This window comes from Dromiciops gliroides, chromosome X, assembly GCF_019393635.1.
Source record: "Dromiciops gliroides isolate mDroGli1 chromosome X, mDroGli1.pri, whole genome shotgun sequence".
In the NCBI taxonomy this organism is placed as follows: domain Eukaryota; kingdom Metazoa; phylum Chordata; class Mammalia; order Microbiotheria; family Microbiotheriidae; genus Dromiciops; species Dromiciops gliroides.
Window position 1 is genome coordinate 73,356,188 of NC_057867.1, and position 27,741 is coordinate 73,383,928.

Below are 27,741 nucleotides of genomic sequence, written 5' to 3' on the forward strand. Positions count from 1 at the left end.
TTGATTAGTATGGCACTAAATAAAATAGATTAATTTAGGTAGAATTGTAATTTTATTATATTGGCTTGGCTTACCCATGAACAATTAATTTTTTCCAGTTGTTTAGATCTGACTATGTGTGTGAAAAGTGTTTTATAGTTGTGTTCATATAGTTCCTGGGTTTCTCTTGGCAGGTATATTTCCAAGTATTTTATATTGTTTATGGTTATTTTAGATGGAATTTATTTTTCTATGTCTTGCTGCTGAGCTTTGTTGTTCATGTATAGAAATACTGATGATTTATGTGGATTTATTTCCTATCCTGCAACTTTGCTAAAGTTGTTAATAATGTCATATAGTTTTCAGTTAATTCTCCAAGATTTTCTAAGTATAATATCACATATAACATCAACTTCAAAGAGCAATACTTTTGTTTCCTCATTGCCTATTCTAATTCCTTTAATTTTTTTCTTCTTTTATTGCTATAGCTAATGTTTCAAGTACAATCTTTAAAAAAATAGAGGTGATAATGGGCATCCTTACTTCACCCCTCATTGTACTGGGAAGGCTTCTAGCTTATCCCCATTACAGATAATGCTTACTGATAGTTTTAGATAAATATTACTTATCATTTTAAGGTAAGTTTCATTTATTCCTATGCTCTCTACTGTTTTTAATAGGAATGGGTGCTGTATTTTGTCAAAGGCTTTTTCTGCACCTATTGAGTTAAGCATATGGCTTCTGTTGGTTTTGTTACTGATATTGTCAATTATGCTGATAGTTTCCCTAATATTGAACCAGCCCTGCATTCCTATCCCAAAAGATATCCCAAGTTTTTTGTGCTGGGGTTCTAGATCTTATAGCTCACTTTCACTGGGCTTCAGGGCTTGAGGGTAGGCTTTCTTTCTGGCTTGTATTGCGGGTGGGGCCTCCCTGTTAGCCTCCCCTGGATATGAGGTTTTAGTTGCTGGCCTTCTCCAGGGGTGGGGCCCTGCTTCTGGGTTGCCATGGAAACAGGCCTCTGCTGGTAGGCCCCAAGAGTGGATTCTCACTATTGACCAGCCCTAGGGTGCAGCTTCATTACTGGTCAGCAATGGGATCAAGGCCTTGCTGGTGACTTGTGCTGTAGTGGGACTTTGCTGCACTGCTTCACAGACTGCTCACTTGCCTAGGAGGCTGCTAATAAACAGGAGGGTGAAGCCTCCCAGGTGAATTGCCCCAAGCTTAGTTGCAGGCCCCCTGCTGTGAGGTTTGCTGCTGCTGCTGCTCTTCTGGACTTTACTCCCCTCTCATCCCAATGAGACAGACCTTTCCTTTGGGGCTAGTAAGCCGCTTCCTTGCTCTTAGATCAATTCTGAGGCAGTTTTCTAGTTGTTTAGAAGGGAATTTGGATGGTCTTCAGAGGGTTCCTTCCTTACTCCACCATCTTGGCACAAGAAGTCCTCTATGTTTATTTTCAGTAAATTCTCTGTGGATCCACATTGATCTCTTTAGACAAGAGGTATCAACCATACACTGAATATGGCCGGAACCAGATTAAAATGCAATTGGGAAATATTTAACAAAATAAATAAAATACAACAGAACAATAGAAGATGTTAATATATGCTTTTCTCTGTCACTATACCTCCCACAATGATCGTTACATATGAGGTACAGCTAAGTGCCCCCTTTTCTATTCGAGTTTGATAGCAATGCCCCTTTTCCAGCTCATTAGACATTTTTCTCTTTGTACCTTCAGAATTAATTCTTGAGAGTTGCTATTCCTTCCAAGCCTACTTCCTCTGTAGAATTTGAGGCCAGTGGAATCTGCTTAGCCTTTCTCTTAATCCTTAATATTCCGCCCCTAAAATTAAGGGTGCATGTCAAGATTGTTCCAAGCTTTTCTCTTTTCCTTTGAAAGCTCTGAGCTAGAGTGCTCACTTCCTTCCAAGGTTCCCAACATTTCTGCCCCAACAACCAATTTCTCTTTATTTATTTTTTTTTTAGTGAGGCAATTGGGGTTAAGTGACTTGCCCAGGGTCACACAGCTAGTAAGTGTTAAGTGTCTGAGGCCGGATTTGAACTCAGGTGCTCCTGAATCCAGGGCCGGTACTCTATCCACTGTGCCACCTAGCTGCCCCCAATTTCTCTTTATTAATGAGAATCAGATCCAGAAGAGATATTGCTCTCCCCCCTCCCCACCAAGTTTGTTCTACCTTTTAAAGGATAACATGTTCATTAAGGCAAATCAAGAAATTATTAACTGCTTTCTTTTTGTTGGAGATGGAGCTTTACTAGATGACCAAATAATGGGAGTCCCTCATCTTTTCCTGGCAGAAATACACATTGCCCATACTATCTGCGTCACTGCATAAGACCTTGATCTATCTGGCCATTATTCTGTGCAATTCATATTTTAATTATCTTATTATAAAACAAGAATGAGAACTTTTATGTATAAGACTACTAACTGAGGCAGCTTAGCGGCCTAGTGGGTAGAGTGCTGCACTTGGAGTCAGGAAGACCTCAGTTTGAATCCTACCACGTGGCCCTAGACAAGCCACCTACCTTCCTAAAGCTTCTGTTTTCTCACTTATAAAATGTATTCTTAGGGATAATAAGTTACAAGGGTGTTGTGAGGATCAAATAAAGTAACATTTTTAAAGTGCTTTACAAACCTTAAAGTAATATAGAAATGCTAGCTATTACAAATGTGTGAGTATTATTATTATTAAGTTCCTTTGCTACCGAGCCATCTCATTCTCTGCCAAATGACAAATTTGTATTAGCAGCAGCACCTTGCCAAAACTAATCAAGCATCCGGCGAAGACTGACAGTTCTATCCCTCTAGCCTTTCATACCCACTACCTATGCATATTCCTTCCGGAGACTCATTTGGAAGGGAGGACGAGTCTGCTCAAATATTGCAATAATTCTCAGGCCCTCTCCCTCCAAATGATTCATTGATTCTTGCTCTCCCTCTAGCTTCATCATTCCCTACCAGAGTCAAAACATTCTCTGAAATACTATAGCAAAAACATCCCCAGGTCTTAGCAATGATTCAATCTGCCAATTAGCATGACCTTTAAAGATTTTGCCGAAGGACCTTGACGCAAATGTGACGCAAAATCTAGGACTCAGTTTTCTTCAGAGAACAGGATTCAGATGCCTGGCAGGAGGACATCTAAGAGGTGAAGTCTAAGTCCAAACAGCAAGAAATGCCCCAAATAAATTAGAACAATGATAAAGGAAATAAAACAATCCTCACAAGGAAAATGCTAACAGCAAAACTGAAGAAATGAGTAAACAGCAAACTATCTCCTAATGAAACGGCCCAAGGTTAGGTGCTTCTTAGTCATCTCTCTGTTTACACTGTTATAGTTATCATATCCAGGTTGACTGGTCCCTGGATTCTTCCTTATTGCTATGAGGGTACTGGGCAGAAATCCACCAGCCAATTTTTAAACTATAGGAATACATTTTTGGGGCAGCTAGGTGGCACAGTGGATAGAGCACCAGCCCTGGAGTCAGGAAGACCCGAGTTCAAATCCGACCTCAGACACTTAACACTTACTAGCTGTGTGACCCTGGGCAAGTCACTTAACCCCAATTGCCTCACCAAAAAAATGTATTCTTTTTTTGCTACTATCCAACCTTGATGATCTATCTCTGGCCTTGCTACATTTGCACATGCCATCCCCCAAGCTTGGAATGTATTTCTTTCTCATCTCCACTTTGGCAACTCTTTTATTTTCCTTCAGGGCATGGCTTAAGTGTAACTTTCTCACAGTCGTCCTTCATTATCCCAACTGTTGCTTCCCAATTTTCCTTAAGTAATCCTCACTTATGTTCATGTTATATCCCCCCAGCAAAGTATTAGTAGGGATTTGGGCAGGGGGTCTTTTTGTCTCTAATACCTAGTACAATGTACAATGTCTTGTACATTAAACATGTGTACATTTAAAATATATATTATTTATATTATGTTTATATTAATATATGTTCCAGACCTGTGATTTAATTAATTTCATTAAAGTAGAGAACTCCCAGTGAGTAAATTCCCTCTACCAGTACAAATCTGCAAATTATAGTCTTAGAAAGCTGCTAAGGGCACTGAGAGATTAAATGACTTGCCTAAGGTCACACAGCCAGGATATGTCAGAAGCAGGAGTTAAACCTAAATCTTCCTGGTTCCAAGGCCAACTCCCTTCTACCCATTATGCCATGCTACCTCTCACCTCCTACATAGAAAGTACTCAAGAAATGTTTGTTGACTTAAGAAATTCTTGTTGATTTTGATTTTGTCCTTTGTTATTGCATACTACTACTATTCGATGTGTCATCATTTACTCAACCATTTCCAAATCATGGGGCACACATTTGGTTCACAATCTTCTATGATCACAAACAATGCTCCAATGAATATCTTGTCTTGTCAGTGACATACTTGCGCTAGAGTCCACATATGTAGTAGGATCTCTTGGTCAAAGGATATTATGTTTTGACATTTTCCTTCCACATTGTTTTCTAGACCAATTGAACCAGTTCGTATCCCCACCAGGAGTGATTTAGGTTGCTTGTCTTCTCAGAGTCCCTCTAATAACGAATTTTTCCCATCTTAGCTAATCGTACGAAACATTATTTTGGTTATGTTTTGATTGGCATTTCAGTAATAATCGTTTACTTGAATCAAGGGATTATTAGTCATTTTGAATAATTTTGCAGATGTGATCGTTGTAATTCTTTTGAAGATTGTTCATATTTATTTTTCTTCAGTCTGCATTTTATTTTCATTTTTCTATCAATATTAGAGTTTAAGAAGAGGAAGGAAGCTTTTTAATTTTACATAACCAAAATGACAGGCACTATGGTGTAGTGAATAGAGCTGGCCTCAGAGCCAGGAAGACTTCAATTTAAGCACCACCCTTTGTACACACTATGTGCCTGGGGCATAGTAGGTACTCCATACTATCTAGCTCTATATTTATCTGTCTGTCTATATAGGTATCTATGTATCTATCAACTGGTTGGGTGATCCTGGGTACATCACTTAACTTCAATGCTCTAGGTTAGTGGTGTCAAACTCAAATAGAAAGGGAGGGGAGAGGGAGTTTGGCCTGGTACTAAATGGTACATAAAGATTCCTACAGAATGCATATTGGCTCAGTTTTTAAGTGTGATATTATCTCTGTTTTATTGCATTTAAAAAATTATTTTCCCACTTACATTTGAATCTGGTTCATGCCACACTTGAGAATGTTGTGGGCCCCATGCACCAGCAGCTGGGTGTTTGACACCTCTGGTCTAGACAACTCTCTAAGTTGCAGAGTAGGTGGTGACCTGAATTAATAGAAGGAATTCTCTCAGTTTGGAGTCCCCTATAGCAGTAAAACTACAGAACCATTCCTTATTGCTAGAATCAAAACAGTCCAGCTTCCCTTTTAAAATGTTCTGTTTCATGGCTGGTTAAGAATCTTTCTCTTCTTCCCAGCTGTGAAAGATCTAACCTTCCAAACCACTGTCATTATGGTATAAGATAGTTGAAAAAACAATTACAAATAGCTATCTAATTGTTTGTGTATTTTTTTGTTTCTGTGAAAAATGTTTTCTAATTGTATCTGTCTAAGCCCTTCATGTGCCCTACTAGGTTAACCACTGGATAGTTAATGTATTTTGTTGTGTTTTGTAAGGGAATGTCTCTTCCCATTTTTCTCCTGCATTTTTAGAGTCGTATACCAAGATGCTGTCTTGTAGATTTATTTTATATCCTGTTCCCTTATTAGAACTATTTTCTCAATTTTTTTCTGTGGATTCTCTAGGATTCTTTAAATAAATCATCACATTTTCCACAAGGAGATGATATTGCCTTCTTTTGCATCTGCTTATTCTTAATTTAGTTTTTCGTGGTAAATGGTAGTAAAGACAGGGGGCACCCTTTCTTTCACCCCTTATTTTACTGGCAAAGATTTCAGTGTTACTCAATAACAAATAATGCTATGAGTTGATTTTAAATAAATGTTTTTTTATCATATTAAGGAAAGATCCTCTTATTCCACACATTTTAGAATTTTATTAGATAAAGTAATGGTTTTGCAAAACCCTAAGGACAATCTCAGTTTTTAAATTATTTTTCCTATTAACATACGTATTACACGAATAATTTTCTTAACCTTAAAACATATTTGCATTGTTAGTATAAATTCAGTCTGGCCATAGTGGATCATTTAAAAAACATATTGCTGTAACCTCTTTGTTAATATTTTATATTATATTTTATGTCAATTTCATTAGTGTTCTTGGTCATGAGTTTTCTATATCTTAACTTCTCTTGGACCAATTGCTGTAACCTCTTTGTTAATATTTTATATTATATTTTATGTCAATTTCATTAGTGTTCTTGGTCATGAGTTTTCTATATCTTAACTTCTCTTGGACAATTCTCTTACGAATTGTATAAAGTATGTTCTGTCTCTAAATTTGTAAACACCAGAAGTGGTATTTGTTGGGAGTTTTCATTCATGGCTTGTCAATTTTGACTCTTGGGGGGTGGGGGGAGCTGTATTTTAAATTTTCAAGAAATATTCATCAACTGTATTTGTTTTCATCTATGCTTTAACATAATGGGCATTTCTGTATGTAGTTAGGCTGGTCCTACCTGAATAGGTCCATAGTCCATCATTTGACCCATACTCAAAGCCTTTTTCTTAGCTTGCTAGGATTTGATAGGGGCATGTAGGTGGCTGAGCAGATAAAGCACCATGCCTAGAGTCAGGAAGACCTGAGTTTAAATCCAGCCTCAGACTATTCCTAGATGTGTAACCCTGGATAAGTCACTTAACCCTATTTGCTTCAGTTTCCTCATCTATAAAATGAGCTGGAAAATGGCAAATCACTCCAGAATCTTTGCCAAGAAAACCCCCAAAACCAAATGGGTTCACAAAGAATCAGACTGGACTGAAACAACTGAGCAAATAGACACACTGAGAGCTTGTACTCCACTGGCCTAGCCTTTAAAAACCCATGGTCACTTATAGTCTAAGATGAGGCATCAAAGGAAGATATTAGTGGAGATATTCTATAATAAACTTGAACAAAAAAACTCTGAAAGTGAACAATGAGACATGCTAGATGTCTGGTTGTAGAAATCTAAAGCAGCTTTTTAGTAGGATCCTAAGATAGAGTGCAGTTTGAAGGTTTAGTTGGGCTGCTATAATCAGTACATTTCAACATGGAAACGGTTTGCAGTGAGAAGTGACAAAAAGAGTACTGGATTTAGCATCAGGGGACCTGGGTTCAAATCCTAGATGCTACTTACTAGGTGTGTGATGCTGGACAAGTCATTTCCCTTATCTGGGCCTGCTTCTTTATCTGTAAAATGAGGGGTTGGATCCCTACTGGCTGTGTACTGACTCAGAAAATCACCTATTAACATCATATCTATTTTCTATTATATTTTATTTATTCTGTTAAATATTTCCTAATTACATTTTGATCTGGTTCAGGCCTTACTTGATGGGCCCTTATGCAGGCTGTGTATTTGATACCTCTGCTTTTAGATGACTTCTAAGGTCCCTCCCAGCTCTGGATCTATAATTATTTCTAAAAGGTCTCCAAATGTCAAACACTTACACACCTGGCTCCACATCAGAGTCCCTATTTTAAACAATATAAATAAATAAATAATTTGATTAACAACTTAAATAATTTGGTGCCTTGGTTGACAATTTAATAAATTATTTAAATAAATAAACAAATGAGAGTCTAGTAACACACTGACCACACTGAGACGACATGTTTCAAACAAGTTTTTCATTTTATTGAATAACATTCATTAAATGGGGATAAGGGCTACCTTGGGCAAAAATGTAACCAAGAGCCCAAGAAGGAAATTGGGAAAACTCAATGACCTAAGTGCAATGTGATGGAGTAGAGGGGTATGTGGATTTGAGGGACATTAGGAATATTTCCTCTTGCTTCTGAGGGGGAACCAATGAAATAACAAGACCACCTTGGACCCCCCCACCGGAGCTGGGCCTCTTAGCAACAACCCCTACATGCTGGCTTCACAGGAGAGCTGTCAATCTTGAAAGTAGAGAGCTCTTCAGTGGAAACGGGCCCGCTCATGCGTTTCTTGATCTCGGTGGCCATGGTGAAGAAGACTTGTTCGACATTAGTCGAGTTCTTGGCACTGGTCTCCAGGAAGGCGATGCCAAGGGAATCAGCAAACTCCTTGGCCGCAACAGGGTCCACCACCTTCTGCTTAACAAGATCACTTTTGTTTCCCACCAGCAGCTTGCTGGAGCTTTCACTAGCATAGTGCTTCACCTCGACCAGCCACTGCTTCACATTGGCATAGGACTCAGGGTTGCTCACATCATACACCAAGATAATGCCGTGGGCCCCGCGATAATAGCTTGAGGTGATGGTGCGGAAGCGCTCCTGGCCAGCGGTATCCCAGATCTGCAGCTTCACCGTCTTACCATCCAGTTGGATTGTGCGAATCTTAAAATCCACCCCGATAGTACCGATGTAACTGTCAGTGTAAGTGTCGTCGGCAAAGCGCAGCAGCAGGCAGGATTTACCCACACCCGAATCCCCGATCAGCAACAGCTTAAACAGGTAATCGTACTCGGGGTTCATGGTGGCCGCTTGGTACAGATTCAGGTCCAAGAATTGGAGGTCTGAGTGAAACTCAGCCTTGGCTTTGGCTCCACCTCTTCCTCGAAAATGGCTCCGTTTCTGGATTTTGCCCTCTCGCAGGCTCCGCCCCCAGTCGGCCATAAGGACAAAGGTGCCTTTGGAATCCTCCAATCTCCAAGGAGCTTATAAGGGGTTAGAAGGAGCCTTGGAACATTGCGTAATAATTGATAGAATCTTCTGAGGTCAGAGGTCAAAGCACCATGCATGTGGAACTCAAAGGGGCTTTAAAAGTCATTCAATCCAAGGGAAATTGAGGCCCAGAGAGATTGAGGAACTAGCATTATACATAACAATAGAGTGAGAGCATTTGGACCCACATGTGTAGAGAGGCCCGAGGAGGTTATCATTGTGTGGCTCAAAGGGAGGCCAAATGGATATCTCTAGCTTCTCTCCTCACTCTTCTCCACAGGAGACTTATTGCTGCCAGGCCAGGAAGCAAGAGGTTGGGGCCCAAGGCAACTCCTCTGCTCTCCTCAAAAAATAGCGGGTAATGGGCTAGAATTATAGCCTTCAGCTTCCTTATATATTGTTTCCCTAGGGGATACAATCAGGTTCCAACCAACTTTTGAACACTGTCATTTTGGGGGAAAAGAGGTGCCCGAAGTTCTATATCCAAGGCTTGACCCTTTCTCCACCTAATACTAATTACACAATGAACACACAAAGAGAATTGCAAAGAAACTCATTTATCCAAATCAATAACAAAAACAGACTTCAAAGAAGATATACATAGGATGTTCTAAATACTAGACAATAGAATGAAGGAACACTCATTAATAATGAGTTAACTCATCTCAATCAAGAGAGATTCCTGTATCTCCCCCAAGGGGAAACTCCCTGAAGTCTCTAGTGCCATGATGGAGACTGCCAGTTCTTCTCAGGTCTTCCTAGATCCTAAACTACCTACTTCACCTCTCCAGGACTCAGTTTCTTCAACTGTAAAATGTGAAGGGGGGTATTTGTTGAGTTCATGGAACAGTAGTTAAAGAGTCTACCTCGGCTGAAATCACAGCTTTGCCACTTTCTACCTATGTGACCTTGGGCAACTCATTTCCTCTCTTTGGGCCACAGTTTCTTCATCTGTAAAATGAGAGTTGGAATAGATGACCTTTAAAGGCTCTTCCAGCTCTCAGTCTATGAACCTGTTTTAAGGCACCTTTTCTGGCTCTGATATTCTATGGCTATATGGATTCCATAACTTTTACCACTGTGTGCCAGCCAGAAAATCAGATTGTTCTCCTTAATCTTACATTAAAAAAAAAACAAAAAACAGCACACCAGGTGGGTGATCCATTTTGAAAATACTGTCTTTGTTGACCTTCAGCCTCATGCTTGAGAAATTTCAGCCATCTCTCAGAGAACAGGGGCTGAGCTAGAGAGAATAGCAGGCCTCAGATAGTAGTAACAGCACATCACATACAGAAATTGCTGGTCTTGTAGGCCAAGAGGATCAGCTTGGCATCACTTCTCGGAGGCTAAGAAGTGGCTCTGTGATTACAGGCACTTTCTGGGTTAACCTCTCTCCCCATGCCACCTTGCCACTCTATCACTGTCTTGCATGATAAGATGCTAAATGAAACCACAGCAATTTATGGTACCCATTGTTATCTCTCCTATTCCTTGCTGGTCCACTGTGGTGAAATACTGTCCTATGTAGTGAGAAGAAAAAGTAGGTAGAAACAAGTGACTCATTCCTTAGGTAATTGTTGTGCTATGCCAAACACTAAATGCTGTGTAACCTAGTATGGGAATTCCCTTCACAGATGCAAATCAGCACCTTAATAGTCTTAGATGCCTAGGGCACAAAGGCATTAAATGACTTGCCCATGATCACATATCCATTATGTGCCAGAGTCAGGACCTGAATGTGGGACTTCCTGCCTCTAAGGCCAGCACTCTTTCCACTACTTCAGGCATACCTCAGAGATATTACTGGTTCCATTCCATATGACCACAATCAAGCAAATATTGCAACAAATAAAGCAAGTCACACAAATATTTTGGTTTCCCAGTACATATGAGTTATGCTTATACTGTACTGTGGTCTATTGAGTGTGCAATAGTATGTCCAAAACCCTATATATATATATATATATATATATATATATATACACACACACACACACACACACACATACATATATACATGTATAACCCATATCTGATTGTTTTCCACCTCAGGGAGAGGGGAGGGGAGGGAGGAAAAGAGGGATAAAAATTGGAACCCAAAACTATAAATAAAAATGTTTATTATTAAAAAAACAACATATAATAACAGCAACATTGGGCAATGATCAACCATGATGGACTTGGCTCTTCTAAGCAATGCAATGATCAAAGACAATTCCAAAAGACTCATGATGGAAAATGTTCTCCACATCCAGAGAAAGAACTCTGGGGTCTGAATGCAGATCGAAGCAGCCTGTTTTCCACTTTTGTTTTTGTTTTTTTCTTTCTTGTGATTTCCTCCTTTTGTTCTGATTCTTCTTTCATAACATGACTAATGTGGAAATACATTTAACATGACTGTACTGTATAACCTATATCAGATTGCTTGCTTTCTTGGGGAAGGGGGAGGCAAGGGGAGGGAGAAAAATTTGGAACTCAAAATCTTATAAAAATGAATGTTGAGGGGCAGCTAGGTGGCACAGTGGATAGAGTACCGGCCCTGGATTCAGGAAGACATGAGTTCAAATCTGCCCTCAGACACTTAACACTTACTAGCTGTGTGACCCTGAGCAAGTCACTTAACCCCAAGTGCCTCACCAAAAAAAATGAATGTTGAAAACTATCTTTACATGTAATTGGAAAAAAGAAAATACTATTAAGATAAAAATGTATACATATATTAATTTTAAAATACTTTACTGCTGACCATCATCTAAGCCTTCAGCGAGTCATAATCTTTTTTCTGATAGTCTTGTCTCGATGCCAATGGCTGCTGACTGCTCAGGATGGTGGTTGCTGAAAGTTGGAGTGGCTGAGGCGATTTCTTAAAATAAGACAATGATGAAGTTTGCCTCATCAATTGACTCGTCTTTCACTTGAACACCTGAAGGCCATTATAGGATTATTAATTGGCCTAATTTTAATATTGTTTTGTCTCAGCAGGTTCAGGGAGGCCCAAGGAGAGGGTCACACAGGGAATGGCTGATGGGTAGAGCAATGAGAACGCATACAACATTAAGTTTTCCATCTTACATGGACAAGGTTTATGGTGCCACAAAAAAATTACAATAGTAACATCAAAGATCATTGATCGGGGCAGCTAGATGGCGCAGTGGATGGAGCACTGGCCCTGGATTCAGGAGTACCTGAGTTCAAATCCGGCCTCAGACATTTAACACTTACTAGCTGTGTGACCCTGGGCAAGTCACTTAACCCCAATTGCCCCGCAAAAAAAAAAAAAGAAAGAAAAAGATTATTAATCACAGATCACCATAACAGATATGATGGTAATGAAAAAGTTTGAAATATTGTAAGAATTGCCGAAATGTGACACAGCATGTGCTGTTAGAAAAATGGTGCCAACAGACTTGCTCAAGACAAAGTTGTCACAAGCCTTCAATTTTTTTTAAAAAAGCAATATCTGCAAAGCGCAACAAAATGAGGTATGTCTGTACTCCACATTGCCTCTCTATGTTGTTAATATGATCCAGTTAATCTAAATAACACATGAGAGTTGACCATTTCATTGGAACCATTACATTGGATCAGTCACACACCATCTCAACAACTGCTTAGCAACTGCCCCTCTGGGCATGGCCATGTACTCCAAAATATGCCACCAAAGCTTCATGGTGTTGAGGACTTGTGTCCAAGAGGACCCTTTGACAGTCACGTTTGGATCAATGGAATCTAGAGCTTTATTCACATATGTAAAAGTTTCCCAGAAATCTGGTACTTGCTTCAGGAGCTAGTAAAGCTTCACTGTGTTTTAAGCACCAGCTTAGTGGGGATCAATCATTGACTGAAAAGAGGATGAAGCATGGAATGAATGGCCAGAAGCCTGTTCCAGATTCGAAGAAATGATACAGGGGGAGAAGTGACACACTTGGAAGGCAGCATGGTCCCACATTAGGGATGAGAATCACAGTTATGCTACTTCATGAATTCATCTCTCTGTCAACACTGATTTCATATCAATCCAATAAACTGTATGGTGGTATGCCAACTGAAGTAAACATTTAAATGGGAGGTGGTATGATGGAGGGGAGGCCTAGCTCATATTCCTGATTCTGTTACTGACCATAGACCCAGCTGATATTTAAATGTTTGGTTACTGTCATTGTACATCCTTCATTTTTGAAGAGGACCATAACATCGGGGTGATGTCATTGACTTAGAGTGAATTGGATTTCAGTGAGGAAGGCCTGTGCAAGGGCACCAACCTCACTTTCTTCTCCAGAGCCATCTGGGTCCCGTGGCAAGACGTAGATCAGGACAACTGGAGATGGTCCCGGACATTCGAGGCAATTGAAGTTAAATAACTTATCTAGGGCCACACATCTAGTAAGTGACTGAGGTCAGATTTGAGCTCAGGGCCTCCCCACTTCAGGGCCAGTACTCTATCCATTGTGCTACTTAGCATTTTGATATAGCCCTTTAAGATTTGACAGTGCTTTGATATACCTTATCTTGTTTCAGCTTAGTGACTACTCTGGGATGCAGGTACTATAGGGAGTATTATGCTCATTTTACAGATGAAGAAACCAAGGTTTAAAGAGGTTAAGAGACTTGACCATGGTCAAAGAGCTAGTGATTGCTAAAATCAGGATTTCAACACAAGTCTCTCCTGACTCCAAGTCTGGCCCTTCATCTACTGCTTCCAGATTTAAGGACAATTCTCAAATATATAGCACCTTAATGTTGATTAGATTCCTTCTTCCTCCTGACAACCCTGTATTTATAAATATTATGATCCCCATTTTACAGGTGAGGAAACTGAGGCTCAGCAAGGTCATGACTTGCCTACTGTCATAAGGCTCGTAAATGTTAAACCTAGGATGCAAAGGCATCTACTAAGTACATGTCCAGCAGTACTCACTCCTCTTTCCTGCCTCTTTGTGCCCTCTCTCCTCAAGAGCCAAGTCCCTCAGAAGTCATGATCTAAGAAATCTTTGTATACAGGAAGAATTATTGACTGTTTTGTTTCCTGGGCACCTGGTGAAGCCTGAGGAGCCCTTTTCATGGTCATGTTTTAAATGCATAAAATAAAACACAGAGAATTGCAAAGGAAACTGCTTACATTGAAATGCTGTTAGCAAAATATTTTAAAAAACAAGTTCATTGACCCCCAGGTTAATAATCTCTGGTTGACTAATTATCAGAGAAATGAAAATTAAAACAACTCTGAGGTACCACCTTATCCTATCAGACTGGCTAATACGACAAAAAAGGAAAATAATAAATGTTGAAGAAGCTGTGGAAAAATTGGAACACTAATGCATTGTTGGTGGAGTTGTGAACTTATCCAACCATTCTGGAGAGCAATTTGGAACTATGCCCAAAAGGCTGTGGATTCTGATAATTACACCTGGATTTCAGGAAACAACATAGCACTGTGACCCAGAATGGTTGGCAGAGACTTCAAAGAGGAGGTGGCATGACTTGTGAAGGCAGAACCTCCAAGGAATGGGTTGGTTATGGACAGGACTCTAAATGTATCAGGCATTTAAATACACAGTGGTGAGAATGAGAATGGCAGCCCTGTCTACCCAGTATCAAAATGTCTAGATGAAAAGTAAACATTTCATCTTGTCAGTCAAGTCTTTCATCTACACAACACCAGACAGACATCCAGAAGTTTCCAAATTCACTTTCATTTAGATACAATATTAATGATAGGAGACATGTAGCCTATCTCATATTATTTGGGAAACAGTAATTCGAAGAAATAAGTTTCTGGAGGGACACACAGGTATGCTAGGATCCTTTAGTGACATCCTGAGTACTCAGAGCACGGCTATTACCACTTGAGGCCAGAGCTGTATGTAACCTGCAGTCTGGGCATCCAGGGAAACACTTCCTCCAGTCACTTGGAGGGGAAGGGGGATGGTAGATATCTCAGACACCATGAGGTAGGCTGCCATGCAAAGAGTGGGAGGGGGCCTCAGGAGTGGATCAGGACTGCTCCAAGCTTACCTGAGGTGCAGGGGAAGGGAGTCACCATCTAATAACTTACTGTTTTAAGTAATTATTCTTGCTATTTAGATGCGAAGCTAAATTGGTTCTATGCTGCTGAATGGCTGAAAGTGCTGTCAAGAAACCTCTAAATTTTTGTGTCCTGCAACAAAGCTCCAATTGCCCCAACCTAGTTACAGCTCTGCCTCAGTTAGAAATTCACTGGTCTGAGCTGACTCACTAGTTCTCAACTACCAGTGCATGTGTCTAGTGTAAGAAATAAATTCATAGCTGTGCTACATCCAAACTTGAATGAAAATAAAATATGTTGTAATAGAGCTCCATTGTAGTTGACAACATTACCTAGATCTGTTAAAAGAGTGACTAGGTTAATTGTCATCAGGATAGGAAGGAACACGTTCTTAGCCCTCTTTTTTTATAGAATGAGGCATTTTTCCCAAGTTAGAAAAGTACTGAGTATTTTCCAAAACCTGTTCTTTTCTTCTATACTATCACCATATGAATCCAACAGAAGCTAAGATTTACAGGCATTCTTCATTTTTTTCCTCCCCCGGGCTCAGCCTGGTGTAACCCCTTGACAGACAGTTACTTTTTATTCCCTGAGTTTCACTGTAGGTAATAAATAAGGACAAATCATTCATAGTCAGGAACATGCAGAGAGGGAAGTAAATTTTGGTATCATGAAGAACGAGAAATAACTAAGATCAAAAGGTTGAGAACCTAGCAATTCCCCGAACAATAAAATGAATTCCTGGGGCCTTGAAATTCCCAAACCAACAAATAATTTTAAAGCAAAGTCAAAAAGCACATAGATAGAAAAGAATTGTGGCTGTCAGAGAGGGACAAAGGTGAGTAGTGCATATTTCAACATACACAAATCAAATAAAAGCAAAATAATCCACTATGAATATTAAATAAACTTATAAAAGTTAACCTGGGTAGCTGGTTGGCAAAACAGGTGCTGGTCTTGGGGTCAACAAGACCTGAGTTTGAATCTTGCCTCAAAACCTTACTAGTATAAGTGAACTAGTATTTACAGAGACCCTGAGTAAGTCACTTAACCTGCTTAAGCCTCACTTTCCTCATCTGTAAAATGGAAATGATAATAGCACCTACCCTGAACAATCATTGGGAGGATTAAATGAGAAAATATTTTTGCAGCTTTGCGAACCTTAAAATGTTATATAACTTAGCTATTATTATTGTTGTTGTTGTTAAATTTTTACATTGAAATGTGAATTTGGAAATCTTCTTTCCTTCAGACACCATAACTATAGGTGCTAGTCCTCAAAAAATATGGGGGTGCCACACAACTCGGGTGACAACTATAAAGAGTGCGGTCAAGGGGAGCCTGGCTTTCCCAGCATCCACCTGAATCTCAGGTAGTTCTGCTCTCTATCTGCTCTGATACACCAAGTGAGAGAACCCTTCTGAAAACTAAGAGATAATGACCTCCACAGGCAGCCAAAAGGTATTCAACTCGGAATCCTTGCTCTAGGAAGTGAGAAAGCCTGTACCATACCTGACCCCCGCCCCTTTCTTCCTTGAAAACTATGTCATATAGCCTTTCTCCTCCAGTGCCCTCCCTTCTTGGCTTCTTTCTTGATACCTTCCTTCAGTTCAACTTGGTGTGTTTCACAATGAGATCCCTGTGTTCCTGGCATGTTAACACACCTGAAACTCAAAAGTTGATCAAAACTTTTCCAAAAAGGGAATGAATAAAGCAGTATTTAGCCTAGCAAACGGGATTTGTACTTACTAGCTGTGTGACCCTACACAAGTCACTTCACTCCTCTCATCCTCAATGTCCTTATCTATAAAATGGGGATAACTAGCACCTACACCTTAGGGTCTTTGTCAGGATAAAAAGAGATAAAATATATGAGGCACTTTACAAGCAATAACATACTATTTGTGTCAGCTATTATTGGTGGTGGTGATGGTAGGAGTATATTCCATTCTCTGTGGGCCTTTTTAAAATGTAAGCTCTCAGAACACAGGACTCCCTTCTTTGTGTTTCCAACGGGAAAAACATTCAAAAATGAGGAACTCTCCAACATAGAAAGAAGCATCCAGAATAAAGTATCCTCTAGTCATCTTTTCTCATATCCTGGTGTGATTTCACTTTAGAGAAAATATTCTACTTACTGACTCACAGTCACAATCACACAGTCCTAGATAAAAGCTTATTCCCTTCGGTCCCTACCCACCCAGCTAAAACTGAATTTAAATTATACTGTGTCAAATAAGTTTTAATAACAAAGTGCCAAAATTGAATCTGATTATTCCCAGAGAGCCAGTGTGATATATTGCATAGTGCAATGGAATTGGAATGAGAAAGACCAGGATTCAAATCCTGCTTCTGACACATACTGGATGTGTGACCTGGGGCAGATCACTTAACCTCTCTGAGCCTCAGTTTCTTTTACAATAAAATGGGCATAGAATAATAAGAGCACCTACCTCACAAGATCATCTTGAAGATCAAATGAAATATTAGATTCAAAGTACTTTGCAAGCCTTACAAATGCTACATAAAAACACTATTACTAAATACTCATCATTTATTCATGAAAAAATAATATGAGGAACCATATTGTTAGCTAGAGAGCTGGCATCAGAGCCAGGAAGACCCAGGTTCAAGTCTTGCCTCTGATTGTCTAAGTGACCATGGACAAGTCACATAACCTCTTAGTGTCTTAGACAACCAAGACCATAAATAGTTGCAGGGAAGGTGCTGACTCGCATCCAGGAGGTCTTACACTAATGAAATCACAGGTCCATCCATATCCCTATTATTTTTCCTGGTGTGCAATGAGGGTTAAGTGACTTGCCCAGGGTCACACAGCTAGTAAGTGTCAACTGTCTGAGGCCTGATTTGAACTCAGGTCCTCCTGAATCCAGCGCCAGTGCTTTATCCACTGTGCCACCTAGCTGCCCCTCATATCTCTATTATTATTGCTGAGAAATACTTCTCTACAGAGAAGGGAAAGGGAGGGGAATGAGAATTTCCAAACCACCTACTATGCACCAGACACTATGCTGAGAACTTCATAAATATCACTGACAGTCATTTCCGTCTTCCAAAGGTTTTATGCTATTATTTATCTGGATGTATTACTTTTATCGATTAGTATATTACTAGAATTGTTTTTAGCCTGAGACATAATATCATGCTCCATATAGACTCCACTAAGTCATAGGATATGATTACTGTGCTCTGCCTTCTCTTAAGAAGCAATTACCATTTTTCCCTCTCACAAATCTCCTTATTTCAGCTAATTCAATAATCACCTATTTTCTCTTTATGAAAACAGCCTCTTATTCACCTTTTAGGTAGTTATAAATTGTTTCAGAGTTTATACAGCTTAAATGATTTATTTCCAAAGTTAAATCCACAAAATGAGTCTTTGGCATTAGAATTTTGCCATTAATATCCACATTTATAATATCGCTTAGCACTAATAAAGGCAAATTCCATCCTATGGATTAAGCAGAGACATACAGCGTAATTAAGATGCTTCTGCTATAACTTTGACCCACAACCAGAGCAGGAATATGGAATTTCTGTCACTGAGCTCTACAAAGGTGATGAGCTCAATTTAGTGGGAGCAAATTGAATTACACTCGAATTATACTGAATTATACTTCCAAACTCTTTTGACATTCTAGGATTTCAAATTAGAAAAGACCTTAGAGATCATCAAGTCTGAGGGTTCTTAGCCTTTTTGTGCCTTGTACCCCTATGTCATGCTGGGGAAACCTATGGACTACTTCCCAGAATAATGTTTTTAAATGCCTAAAATAAAATGCATCAGATTGCAAAGGAATACAAAGGTTGATGAAAATAAAGATGTCATTTTTTTCCCCATCCAAGTTCACAGAACCCCTAAGATCTGTCCACAGAGGGTCCATGGACCCTAGGTTAAAAAGCACAGATCCAGGGGGCAGCTAGGTAGCACAGTGGATAAAGCATTGGTCCTGGATTCAGGAGTACCAGCTTTAGACACTTACTAGCTGTGTGACTCTGGGCAAGTCACTTAACCCTCATTGTCCCACCCCCCAAAAAGTGCACAGATCTAGTCTCAACCCCTCATTTTATAGAAGAGAAAACTGAGACCCAGAGAATGGAAGTGGTGGTTCCGTGGTCCTAAAGGGAGTAAAAAATAGAGCTTAGTTTGGAACTGTGTCATATCGGGTTTTTTCCAACATATAAGGTTGTCTCCCCATTTTCTCTGAATAAATGGGTACTAACTTTTAGATGTTTATCTGAGACATGGAAAGAGGCCAGTTGCTGGGGGGTGCTCCTTCCTATAGTTGGCACAGGGCAGTTGAGACCAGGCATTAAACTGAGCAGGGCATCTCTGTGGTTTTGTTGTTTTTAATACTTTTCTGCTCAAGGTAAAACATTAATGTTCCTAATAACATGTGTTTAATAACTTTCCACATTTCAATTAATTAATTTCAACACCTGGAATACTGTAATTTTTCAATCCCGCCCTCTAGGTGTCCATCAAGAAATCTTTGTCCCCTTTTCCCTATCTATTTATCCTTAAAATCTTAGTGACATTTAATAGCTTAGAACATCCCTGAGATTTGGGGGACACCCTGTATTTGGAGTGAGGGTCAACTCCGTGCTTCTGGCTCTGCTTTTTTTGAGTTGCTTTATTCTATAAAGTCCTTTCCACATTTCTTTATATTCTACATGTTTGTCAGTTAGTTGCTTTATACCATTCCATTCCATTGACATCCCACCATTTATTTAATCCTTCTCCTATTGTTGGACACATAGGTTATAGGTGAGATAGTATACTACAGTGAAAAGAACCCTGGATTTGCCATTAGAGTTCAAATCCTAACTCTGTCATTTACTACCTATGTGAAATTGCTTATGCTATGGGCCTTGGTTTCCCCACTTGTACAATGAAAGGGTTAGACTAAATGCTATTTGAGGTCCTTTCCAGCTCTAATGAAAAAAAATCTATGATCTTTAAGTAATCAAGATGGTCAAACTATGCTTTGCTACAGGATCTTAGCACTACTATTCAATACATCCATTCTCATAGACTAGGTGTTATTTCCTCACAAAGAGTTAAAGGGCATTGGTTGTAGTCTAACTGATGTGCAATCAATGTTTATGATTAAGACCTGGCTTCTAGTGCTGGCTTGATCGTTTAATTAAATAAGAGCTTAATAAGGGCCTACTAGGGGCAGCTAGGTGGCACAGTGGATAAAGCACTGGCTCTGGATTCAGGAGGACCTGAGTTCAAATCCAGCCTTGGACACTTGACACATACTAGCTGTGTGACCCTGGGCAAATCACTTAACCCTCACTGCCCCCACAAAAATAAATAAATAAATAAATAAATAAAATAAGGGCCTACTATATGCTTGGCACTGTGCCAGATGTTATCATTAACTATAGGACCTCGGACAAGTAATTTCCTTTACAGGGGCCTCACATGCCTCCTCTGTAAAATGAGAGGGTGGACATAACATCTGGGGGAGGGGTAGGAAGACAGTTACACAGTTTCTGTCTGAGCCCACCTCATATCCAGCTGGCCCAAGCTGCCTCTTCATCCCCAGAGTCCTGGTCACTTATTTTGTGGAAGTTGCCTCTCCCCGGGCTTCTCTCTCAGCTCTGTGTGTGGCTTGTTATGGCTTCTTTTTTCCAGGTCACTCAAAAAGATCAGCTAGAGGTGTGACCCATTATTCTTCATCTCTTCATGCTAGAGCTTTCGTTTCCTTTGGGATTCACCCAAGGCATTCATCCCTTAAAAAGGGATCACTTGGACCATCTACATTTTCGAGCTGGTTTTACACCTTCTCACCTGGCCCCTTTTCTGTGACTAGGTCTGTAAAAGACCAATTCCCTTACATACATATACGGAAATTAAGGTCCAGGGAGACTGTCTCTCCCAGGCTCAAATGGATAATAAGTGTCAGAAGTGGGGTTTGAACTTGGGTCCTCTGGCTCCAGAGTTAGAGGTGACTTTCCACTGTATTTCACTGCCTCCTTGGATAGGCACTACAAATGGAGAGTGACTTGGAGGAGGATCAGAGAATCCGAGATTTAGAACCATAGAGGTTATCTCGTCTAACCACCTCATTGTCCACATGAAAATGACAGAGTTGGATGGCATTCTGAGAACTACAAGAGTTTCCTATGATCCAAAATCACCTATTGCTCCAAAAGCCCATCTATTTAACACCAATATTGTAAATAACAGTAATGCTCCAACACTGCATATTAGGAAACCCTGCAACTGCAGAACTGAAATGATAGACATCCTGAAGGGCAACAGGAAGAAGCCCAGTCAATGTAAGAAGACTTACAGCATATTACTAAAGACAGATTATACATAAGAAGTGGTATGTATAAGCCATTATCCAGAATGACAGAATGGAGAAGCTAAATGGCATTGTTCCCCACCCCCACCCCTACACACACACACACACACACACACACACACACACACACACACACACACACACACATGCACACTTATACTCTTCCAATGTTCAGAATGGAAACAGGATAGTTAATTAGGCTGGACAGATAAATGGGGTCAGAGATCCTGACTTCCATGGGCATCATTCCTGGGAAAGAGAGTGGAAGCCAAGAAGGCTACAGATTAAATCCCACATCTCACCGACAATATTACTAGAAGGGAGGTTAAAAGGTGCATTAGGACTAATATAGAAAGAATATTGCAATTTTGTCCCTGTTTCTCTACATTTTGTGCTTTTTTTGCGGGGCAATGGGGGTTAAGTGACTTGCCCAGGGTCACACAGCTAGTAAGTCATTTTATGCTTTTAAACAGATCTCTTTTATTCTCTGTTCCCCATGGTAATAAATTTGTTCTTTAATGGTATGACTACTTTATATTTGATCTCTGTTGAAAATTTTGACAGTCCATTTTATATATTGACTATTATGATTGATGATTCAAGAATCCGTACATTAAAAAAATTAATTGGGGGATACTCTCAACATGAAATCTCTCTCCAATGAGTTGATAAACTGAAGCACATTCAGTTAGAATACTAGTATCCCAAAAGACTAAGAGAAAAGACAAAGACCCCAAATCACTCCTTTAATAAATTTACGGGAAAACAGAATGCACTGACCAAAACATACTGAACGAGTAGGCAAGATGGAGTCAGTCTCCAACTGCATCAGTACAGGGAATATTAGCACTGTTGAAACCAGGGATTTTTCAAGGTAAGTAAGATAAATATATGTATTGTAATTTGTTTCAATTGATCAGGGGAGGCAAATGTTTTAATCTTTAAAACACTGTTCTCTGTGTTTACTCAGTTGAAGTCTAAACTCAGGAGCATTCTGTATGTTGTTTTCTGAAACCACTCAATTCTAGTGATTTGATTTTAGTCATCTGAGAATAATGCTTGTAGTGTTATAATGAGATACCAAAGCTGCATCCTTTATTATATAAAATTGTTTTGGAATGGATGTGAAGAGAGAAGATTAAAAATGGAATATAGAATATTAGCTGCTTACGTAGAAGATGTAGAACCTGAATTTAAATCTCAAAAGCATTAGATTTTTCCCTCATTGTGACATTCCCTAAATAATGCAATTTAGGAAAAAGTGAGCACTTGATGTTAGAAATTGAATACTATTACTGAGAATTGGATAACCATCACATAAGGTGATTAGAGGCAATGTTATATATGGAACAAAATTTTGTAGGGAAAAAGCCTCTATTCCTCACAGAACAGGCATTTTAGTCTATTTTGTCACCAGTGGTTTTCAACAAGCAATCCAATTTTTATTTATTTCACTGAATAACTTTGCATTTTACCAAAGAATATTTGGGTCTTAAAACTTATGCTATTACTTATCCAAAGTGCACAGTAGATGGTTATTGCCGAGTCTTTGTTCAAAAGCAATGCTTTAGAACAGGAGAAATGATTGACTATTGGGTACCATGATCCCACAAACTACTCGGGAAATAACAGGAATATAGCTGGGTATGAAGTCCACAGGTACGGCCAATCATAAGTTAATACATCAGCGCATGAAGCCATCGAACATGTAAGTACTGACTACAGAGCTTTAGAAAATGGACACCATTAAACAATGGATTTCATTGAGTGAATTAGACATTTAGGGGTTTAATATGAATTTATGGAAAAGGGAAATAGAAGTTGTATACTGTCAACAATAGTATCAAGAAGTCCATCAACAATCATTTATTAAGAACTTACTATGTTCCCAACACTGTGCAAGATACTAAGAATACAAAGATGGAAGAGTCCCTGTCCTTGAGGAACTTACGTTCTATCAGAGGAGCAAATAGGTACATAAATAAATACATACAAAATATATCAAATAAATGCAAGATAAACATTTGTGGGAGAGGGCACTAGGAGTCAGAGGGATGAGAAAAGACATAATGGAGAAGATGGCAACTGAGCAGAGTTTGGAAGATAACAAAGCAGTCTAAGAGGCAGGGGTAAAGTAGATGTCAAGGACAGCCAGTGAGTACAAAGGTGCAAATGGGGAAATAGAATGGCACAATGAAGAACATCAAGAAGGCCATAGAGTGCAGGGAACAATTTATAATCAGGTTGGAAAATTAGGTTGGATCCAGATTGTGAAGGGCTTTAAAAGCCAAACAGAGGTGCTTAAAATTGTTCTTAGAAGCAATAGGGAGGGCAGCTAGGTGGCGCAGTGGATAGAGAACCAGCCCTGGATTCAGGAGGACCTGAGTTCAAATCCGGCCTCAGACCCTTAACACTTACTGGCTGTGTGACCCTGAGCAAGTCACTTAACCCCAATTGCCTCACTTTAAAAAAAAAGAAGCAATAGGGAGCCACTGGATTTTACTGAGTAGGGGAGTGACATGATCAGACCTGAACTTTTAGAAATTTACTCTGGCAGTTTTGTGTGGAATGTATTGGAAATGGGAGAGACTTGAGGTAGGAAGACCAAATGGGATGCTTTTACAATAGTCCTAGTGAGAGAGAAGTGATAAGGTCATGATCTGGGGTAAAGGTTATGTGAGTAGAGAGAAGAGGACTGATACAAGAGACGTGGAGGTAGAAACAAGAAGATTTGGCAATGGTCTACATATGTGGGATGATAGGAGGAAGGAATCGAGGCTTGCAATCCTGAGTGACTAGAACATTGGCAGTGCCCTCAATATAAATAGGGAAGTTCACAGGAAGACAGGCAGGCAACAACAATTTACAAAGTGCTGACTGTGTGCCAGGTAATGTGCTAAGTGCTAGGGATACAAATACTATTTGAGGGGTAAATTTTGGTGGAAAAATAGTGAGCTCATCTGAACGCTACACTGACCAACCATAATTGATGATGAAGCACATTACCCACCTCATGACTTAGAGGGCTCAGGGTTCAGAGTGAGACAGACAGACAGACAGACAGACAGACAGACAGATAGATAGATAGATAGATAGATAGATAGATAGATAGATAGATATATTGGACATGGCCAAGGCAAAAATTTATTTTGTTTGATTACGTTCATTAAAAGGGTCTTGTTCTTTTTCCCCCAATGGAAAAGTGAGAGGTAGAGAAAACTGTTTTTTGTTCATTGAAAAACAAATTAAATCTATCCACACAAAGGGGAAATATAATGAGTTTGATTCCAAATCCATTGCTCTTTTCACTATATGATGCTGCCCTCTCCAGTTGACATATATTATTTAAACAGAACAATCTTTGAAAGGTACAAAGGCAAATTCTCAAGATTCCAGGGGCTCAGGCCACTGCTACAAAGGTACCTGTTTGCCCATAGACCGAACTGTTTTCTGCAAGAGGTTAGGACACCTGGTCTTCCAGTGACATGCCATGCATTCATCATGTGCTCTCTCTTCTTTACCCAATTCCTGACATGAGTTGATACACTTACTTTAATTTGTTACATCATAACCATCGTACCTCATTCCTTGCTTGCACATCTTCCCATTTCCCAGCATGATACAATGAAAAAAATCTATAGACTTGGAAGTCAGAGAACTTCGGTTCAAGATCTAACTGGCAGTTGCTAGCTGTCTTTTAGCCACCCTAAATATTCCATTATTCTGTAAGCTCCTTGAGGGCAGGGACTGTCTTTTGCTTCTTTTTCTATTTCCAGTGTTTAGTGCCTAAGTAGGTGCTTAATAAATGTTTACTGATTGGATGATTGATTGAATTTCAAGTTCTTTAGCTGGTAAATAAAACTGTTTATGCCCTACTTCCCTGAAAGGACTGTAATCAGAAAGGCCCTGCTACTTATACCTCTTTATGTTAATCCTCCTTTCCCTATAAATCAGCTTCTCTCCTAGCCACTTTCCTTTTGCATTTAAGGGAGAGGGGAGTCTTTTCCATGGAAAATATTCTTGCTCAACATTATACCTTAGGACAACTTTGAACCCTATCTAGTTACCACTTTCAAGGCCTCTGAGCCTGCTGTCTACCCTCCACTGTCCTCTTAACTTTCTCCAGCAAAGCAACTCCATCCTAACAGCACAAAATTTACTCTGTGACCTCTCCACAATGAAGTACAAAAAATCAGTTTTACAAGGAACTGGTTGGTTGGTTGTTGTCCTTTGTGCTGAAAGTGGACCAAAATGACATCACTGTGTCAGGGTCAAAGTGCCGTATGTCCAACCATGACTGATCAGACCAAATATGAGCTTGGAAGGCTCTACCATGGGCTGGGCACAAAAAGGCCTGGTGAACACTTGGAATAGAGATATCTCTAAATTTGCACATCTCACTATTTCTTTTGAGCTACTCCAGTTCTGTTCTGCTCACCAAGCACAGCACCTTCTTTGATGCAGACATGTCAAGCTGGGCAGTCCTTGTCAGTGTTTCTCATGTCTCACAATCAGTTCCCAAGTTCTTCAGAGAGACCTTGAAAGGATCCTCATACCCCTTCCTCTGATCTCCATGTGAGCACTTGCCTCGTGTGAGTTCTATGTAAAATAGTCTTTTAGGCAAATATATGTTTGGCATTTGGCCAGCCTATAGGAGTTGTACTCTCTGCAGTAGAGTTTGAACACTTGGCAGTTCAACTTGAGAAAGGAGCTCACTGTCTGCTACCTTTCCTTGCCAGGTGATCTTCAGAATCTTCCTAAGACGAATCAAATGGAATCGATTCAGTTTCCCGTCATGGCGCCGGCAGACCGTTCACGTTTCCCAAGCATACAACAATGAGGTCAGCACAACAGCTCTGTAGACCTTCAGCTTGGTAGGCAGCCCAATACTTCTTCCCTCCCACTTTCCTGCAGAGCCTCCCAAACACTGAGCTAGCTCTGGCAATGTGTATATCAAGCACATTATCTATCTGGAAAGTATACTGCCAAGGTAAGTGAACTAATCCACAGCATTCAAAATTTTTCCATCTGCTTTAACTGGTTGTTTTGTTAGTTTTTTGTTGTTCTAACCGATTACCTGGTATGTGGAGAAAGTGGGACATTCTGGTAGAAAGATACTAGTAGCTTTCAAAGACTTTCTTCATTCCCCAAATAAGCTTTCCTTAGGATTTAACCAGAAACTACATTCCAAAGCACCAGCTACTCCAAGGGGTTCGAGAGAATATCCCATATGGACAACAATGGCATCAAAGCATTTGAGTTCCTCCTTGCATTGCTACTCACTTAAGAACTTGCACAGCCATTGAGTTCAAACACAGCTTGTCCAGTTGCTAACCAGTTCTCTTTTTAATCATTAAAAGCATCAAGTTGAAATAAGAAATAGGAAATTTCCTTCTAATAATACCACCTCGGGGCAGCTAGATGGCGCAGTGGATAGAGCACCGGCCCTGGAGCCAGGAGTACCTGAGTTCAAATCCGGCCTCAGACACTTAAAACTTACTAGCTGTGTGACCCTAGGCAAGTCACTTAACCCCAACTGCCTCACTAAAAAAAAAAAATAAATAATACCACCTCCCCAACCAACTTGTAGCTCAGTATTTAAATGAGATGTCCCAATTTTTTTTTAACTGTACAAAGGCATGGTACAAAGTACATATCTACATTTACTCACAGGTCATGGGGCATTCTAGGAATATTTCATCCTATTAAAATAACAGCAAACTGTATGTTTCTTTACTCTATATTTGATAGGAAGTCTAACCCTAACCCAAGTTCACAGCCCTCAGGCAAAAAGCCCATCCATAAGCAGAGCTGTGCTCCTCAAATGGGCCTGAGGAAATAAAGGAGTTAAACTAGATGATCTCCAAAGAGGGGGATTGCTATAGGAGTTGTCCCTTCTGTCTCACATATCTTATGATGGAGCAGATAAACAACTGGCTTAGGAGTCAAGAAGAATCAGATCCAATTCTTACCTCTGATGAATACTGGCTAGGTGATATGGACAGTGTATGGGGCAACTCTCAGATGTGCTAAAGTACAGAGAAGTTGCTTCTCTGCTTCAGCAGAGGTAGTTTTATATACACACATACACAGCCATACCTTAGTTCCTCCCCACCCCCAATAACAGTCAAAAGGTTAAAAGCAGGATTGATTCTGTATCTAGAGATTCTGCTAGAACAGGTTTCCACAGAGAAGGGCATAATTAAGTGCTGAAAGGAGGTAAGCAGGAGAATTAATGACTGGGCTTGTTTGCTGCTCGGGAAATGTGTCCTTTGTAGATAAGAGGGATTTTTTTTAAACCTACTCAACACATTCAGTGACTTAAATGGAATTTGAGAAAGGGGACAATAGGAAGCCTCGTCATAACTAGAACCCTGGACTTATCCTATAGTCTCTTGTACTTGTTTAGCTCTTTACAAAGAAGCAATTTTCCAAAGATGAAACAGAATATCTATAAGTATATATTAGATCAGGGGAAAGAAAAGAGAAAGTTAGCTTCTTCTTGAAGTGTAGCAGCTTCAGCAGTAGAGACACCAACCTGCTTAAAGAATTGACAGAAGGAGAAGGCAAGGCTTCTGTCTCCTT

At 39.8% G+C, this 27,741-nt stretch overlaps 1 protein-coding gene across 1 annotated transcript; it reads right to left on the reverse strand.

Annotated features, from left to right (window-relative positions):
• Positions 1 to 7,998: 7,998 nt before the first annotated feature.
• On the reverse strand, positions 7,999 to 8,601 carry LOC122733818 (ras-related protein Rab-1B-like). Its single transcript, XM_043974521.1, has one exon. It carries the CDS (start codon positions 8,599 to 8,601, stop codon positions 7,999 to 8,001), a length of 603 nt encoding a protein of 200 aa, XP_043830456.1.
• Between the last annotated feature and the right edge of the window lie 19,140 nt (positions 8,602 to 27,741).

What these genes read in the sequence shown, in the direction of transcription:
- LOC122733818 (XM_043974521.1), bottom strand. Translation starts at nt 8,601, where the DNA reads ATGAACCCCGAGTACGATTACCTGTTTAAGCTGTTGCTGATCGGGGAT.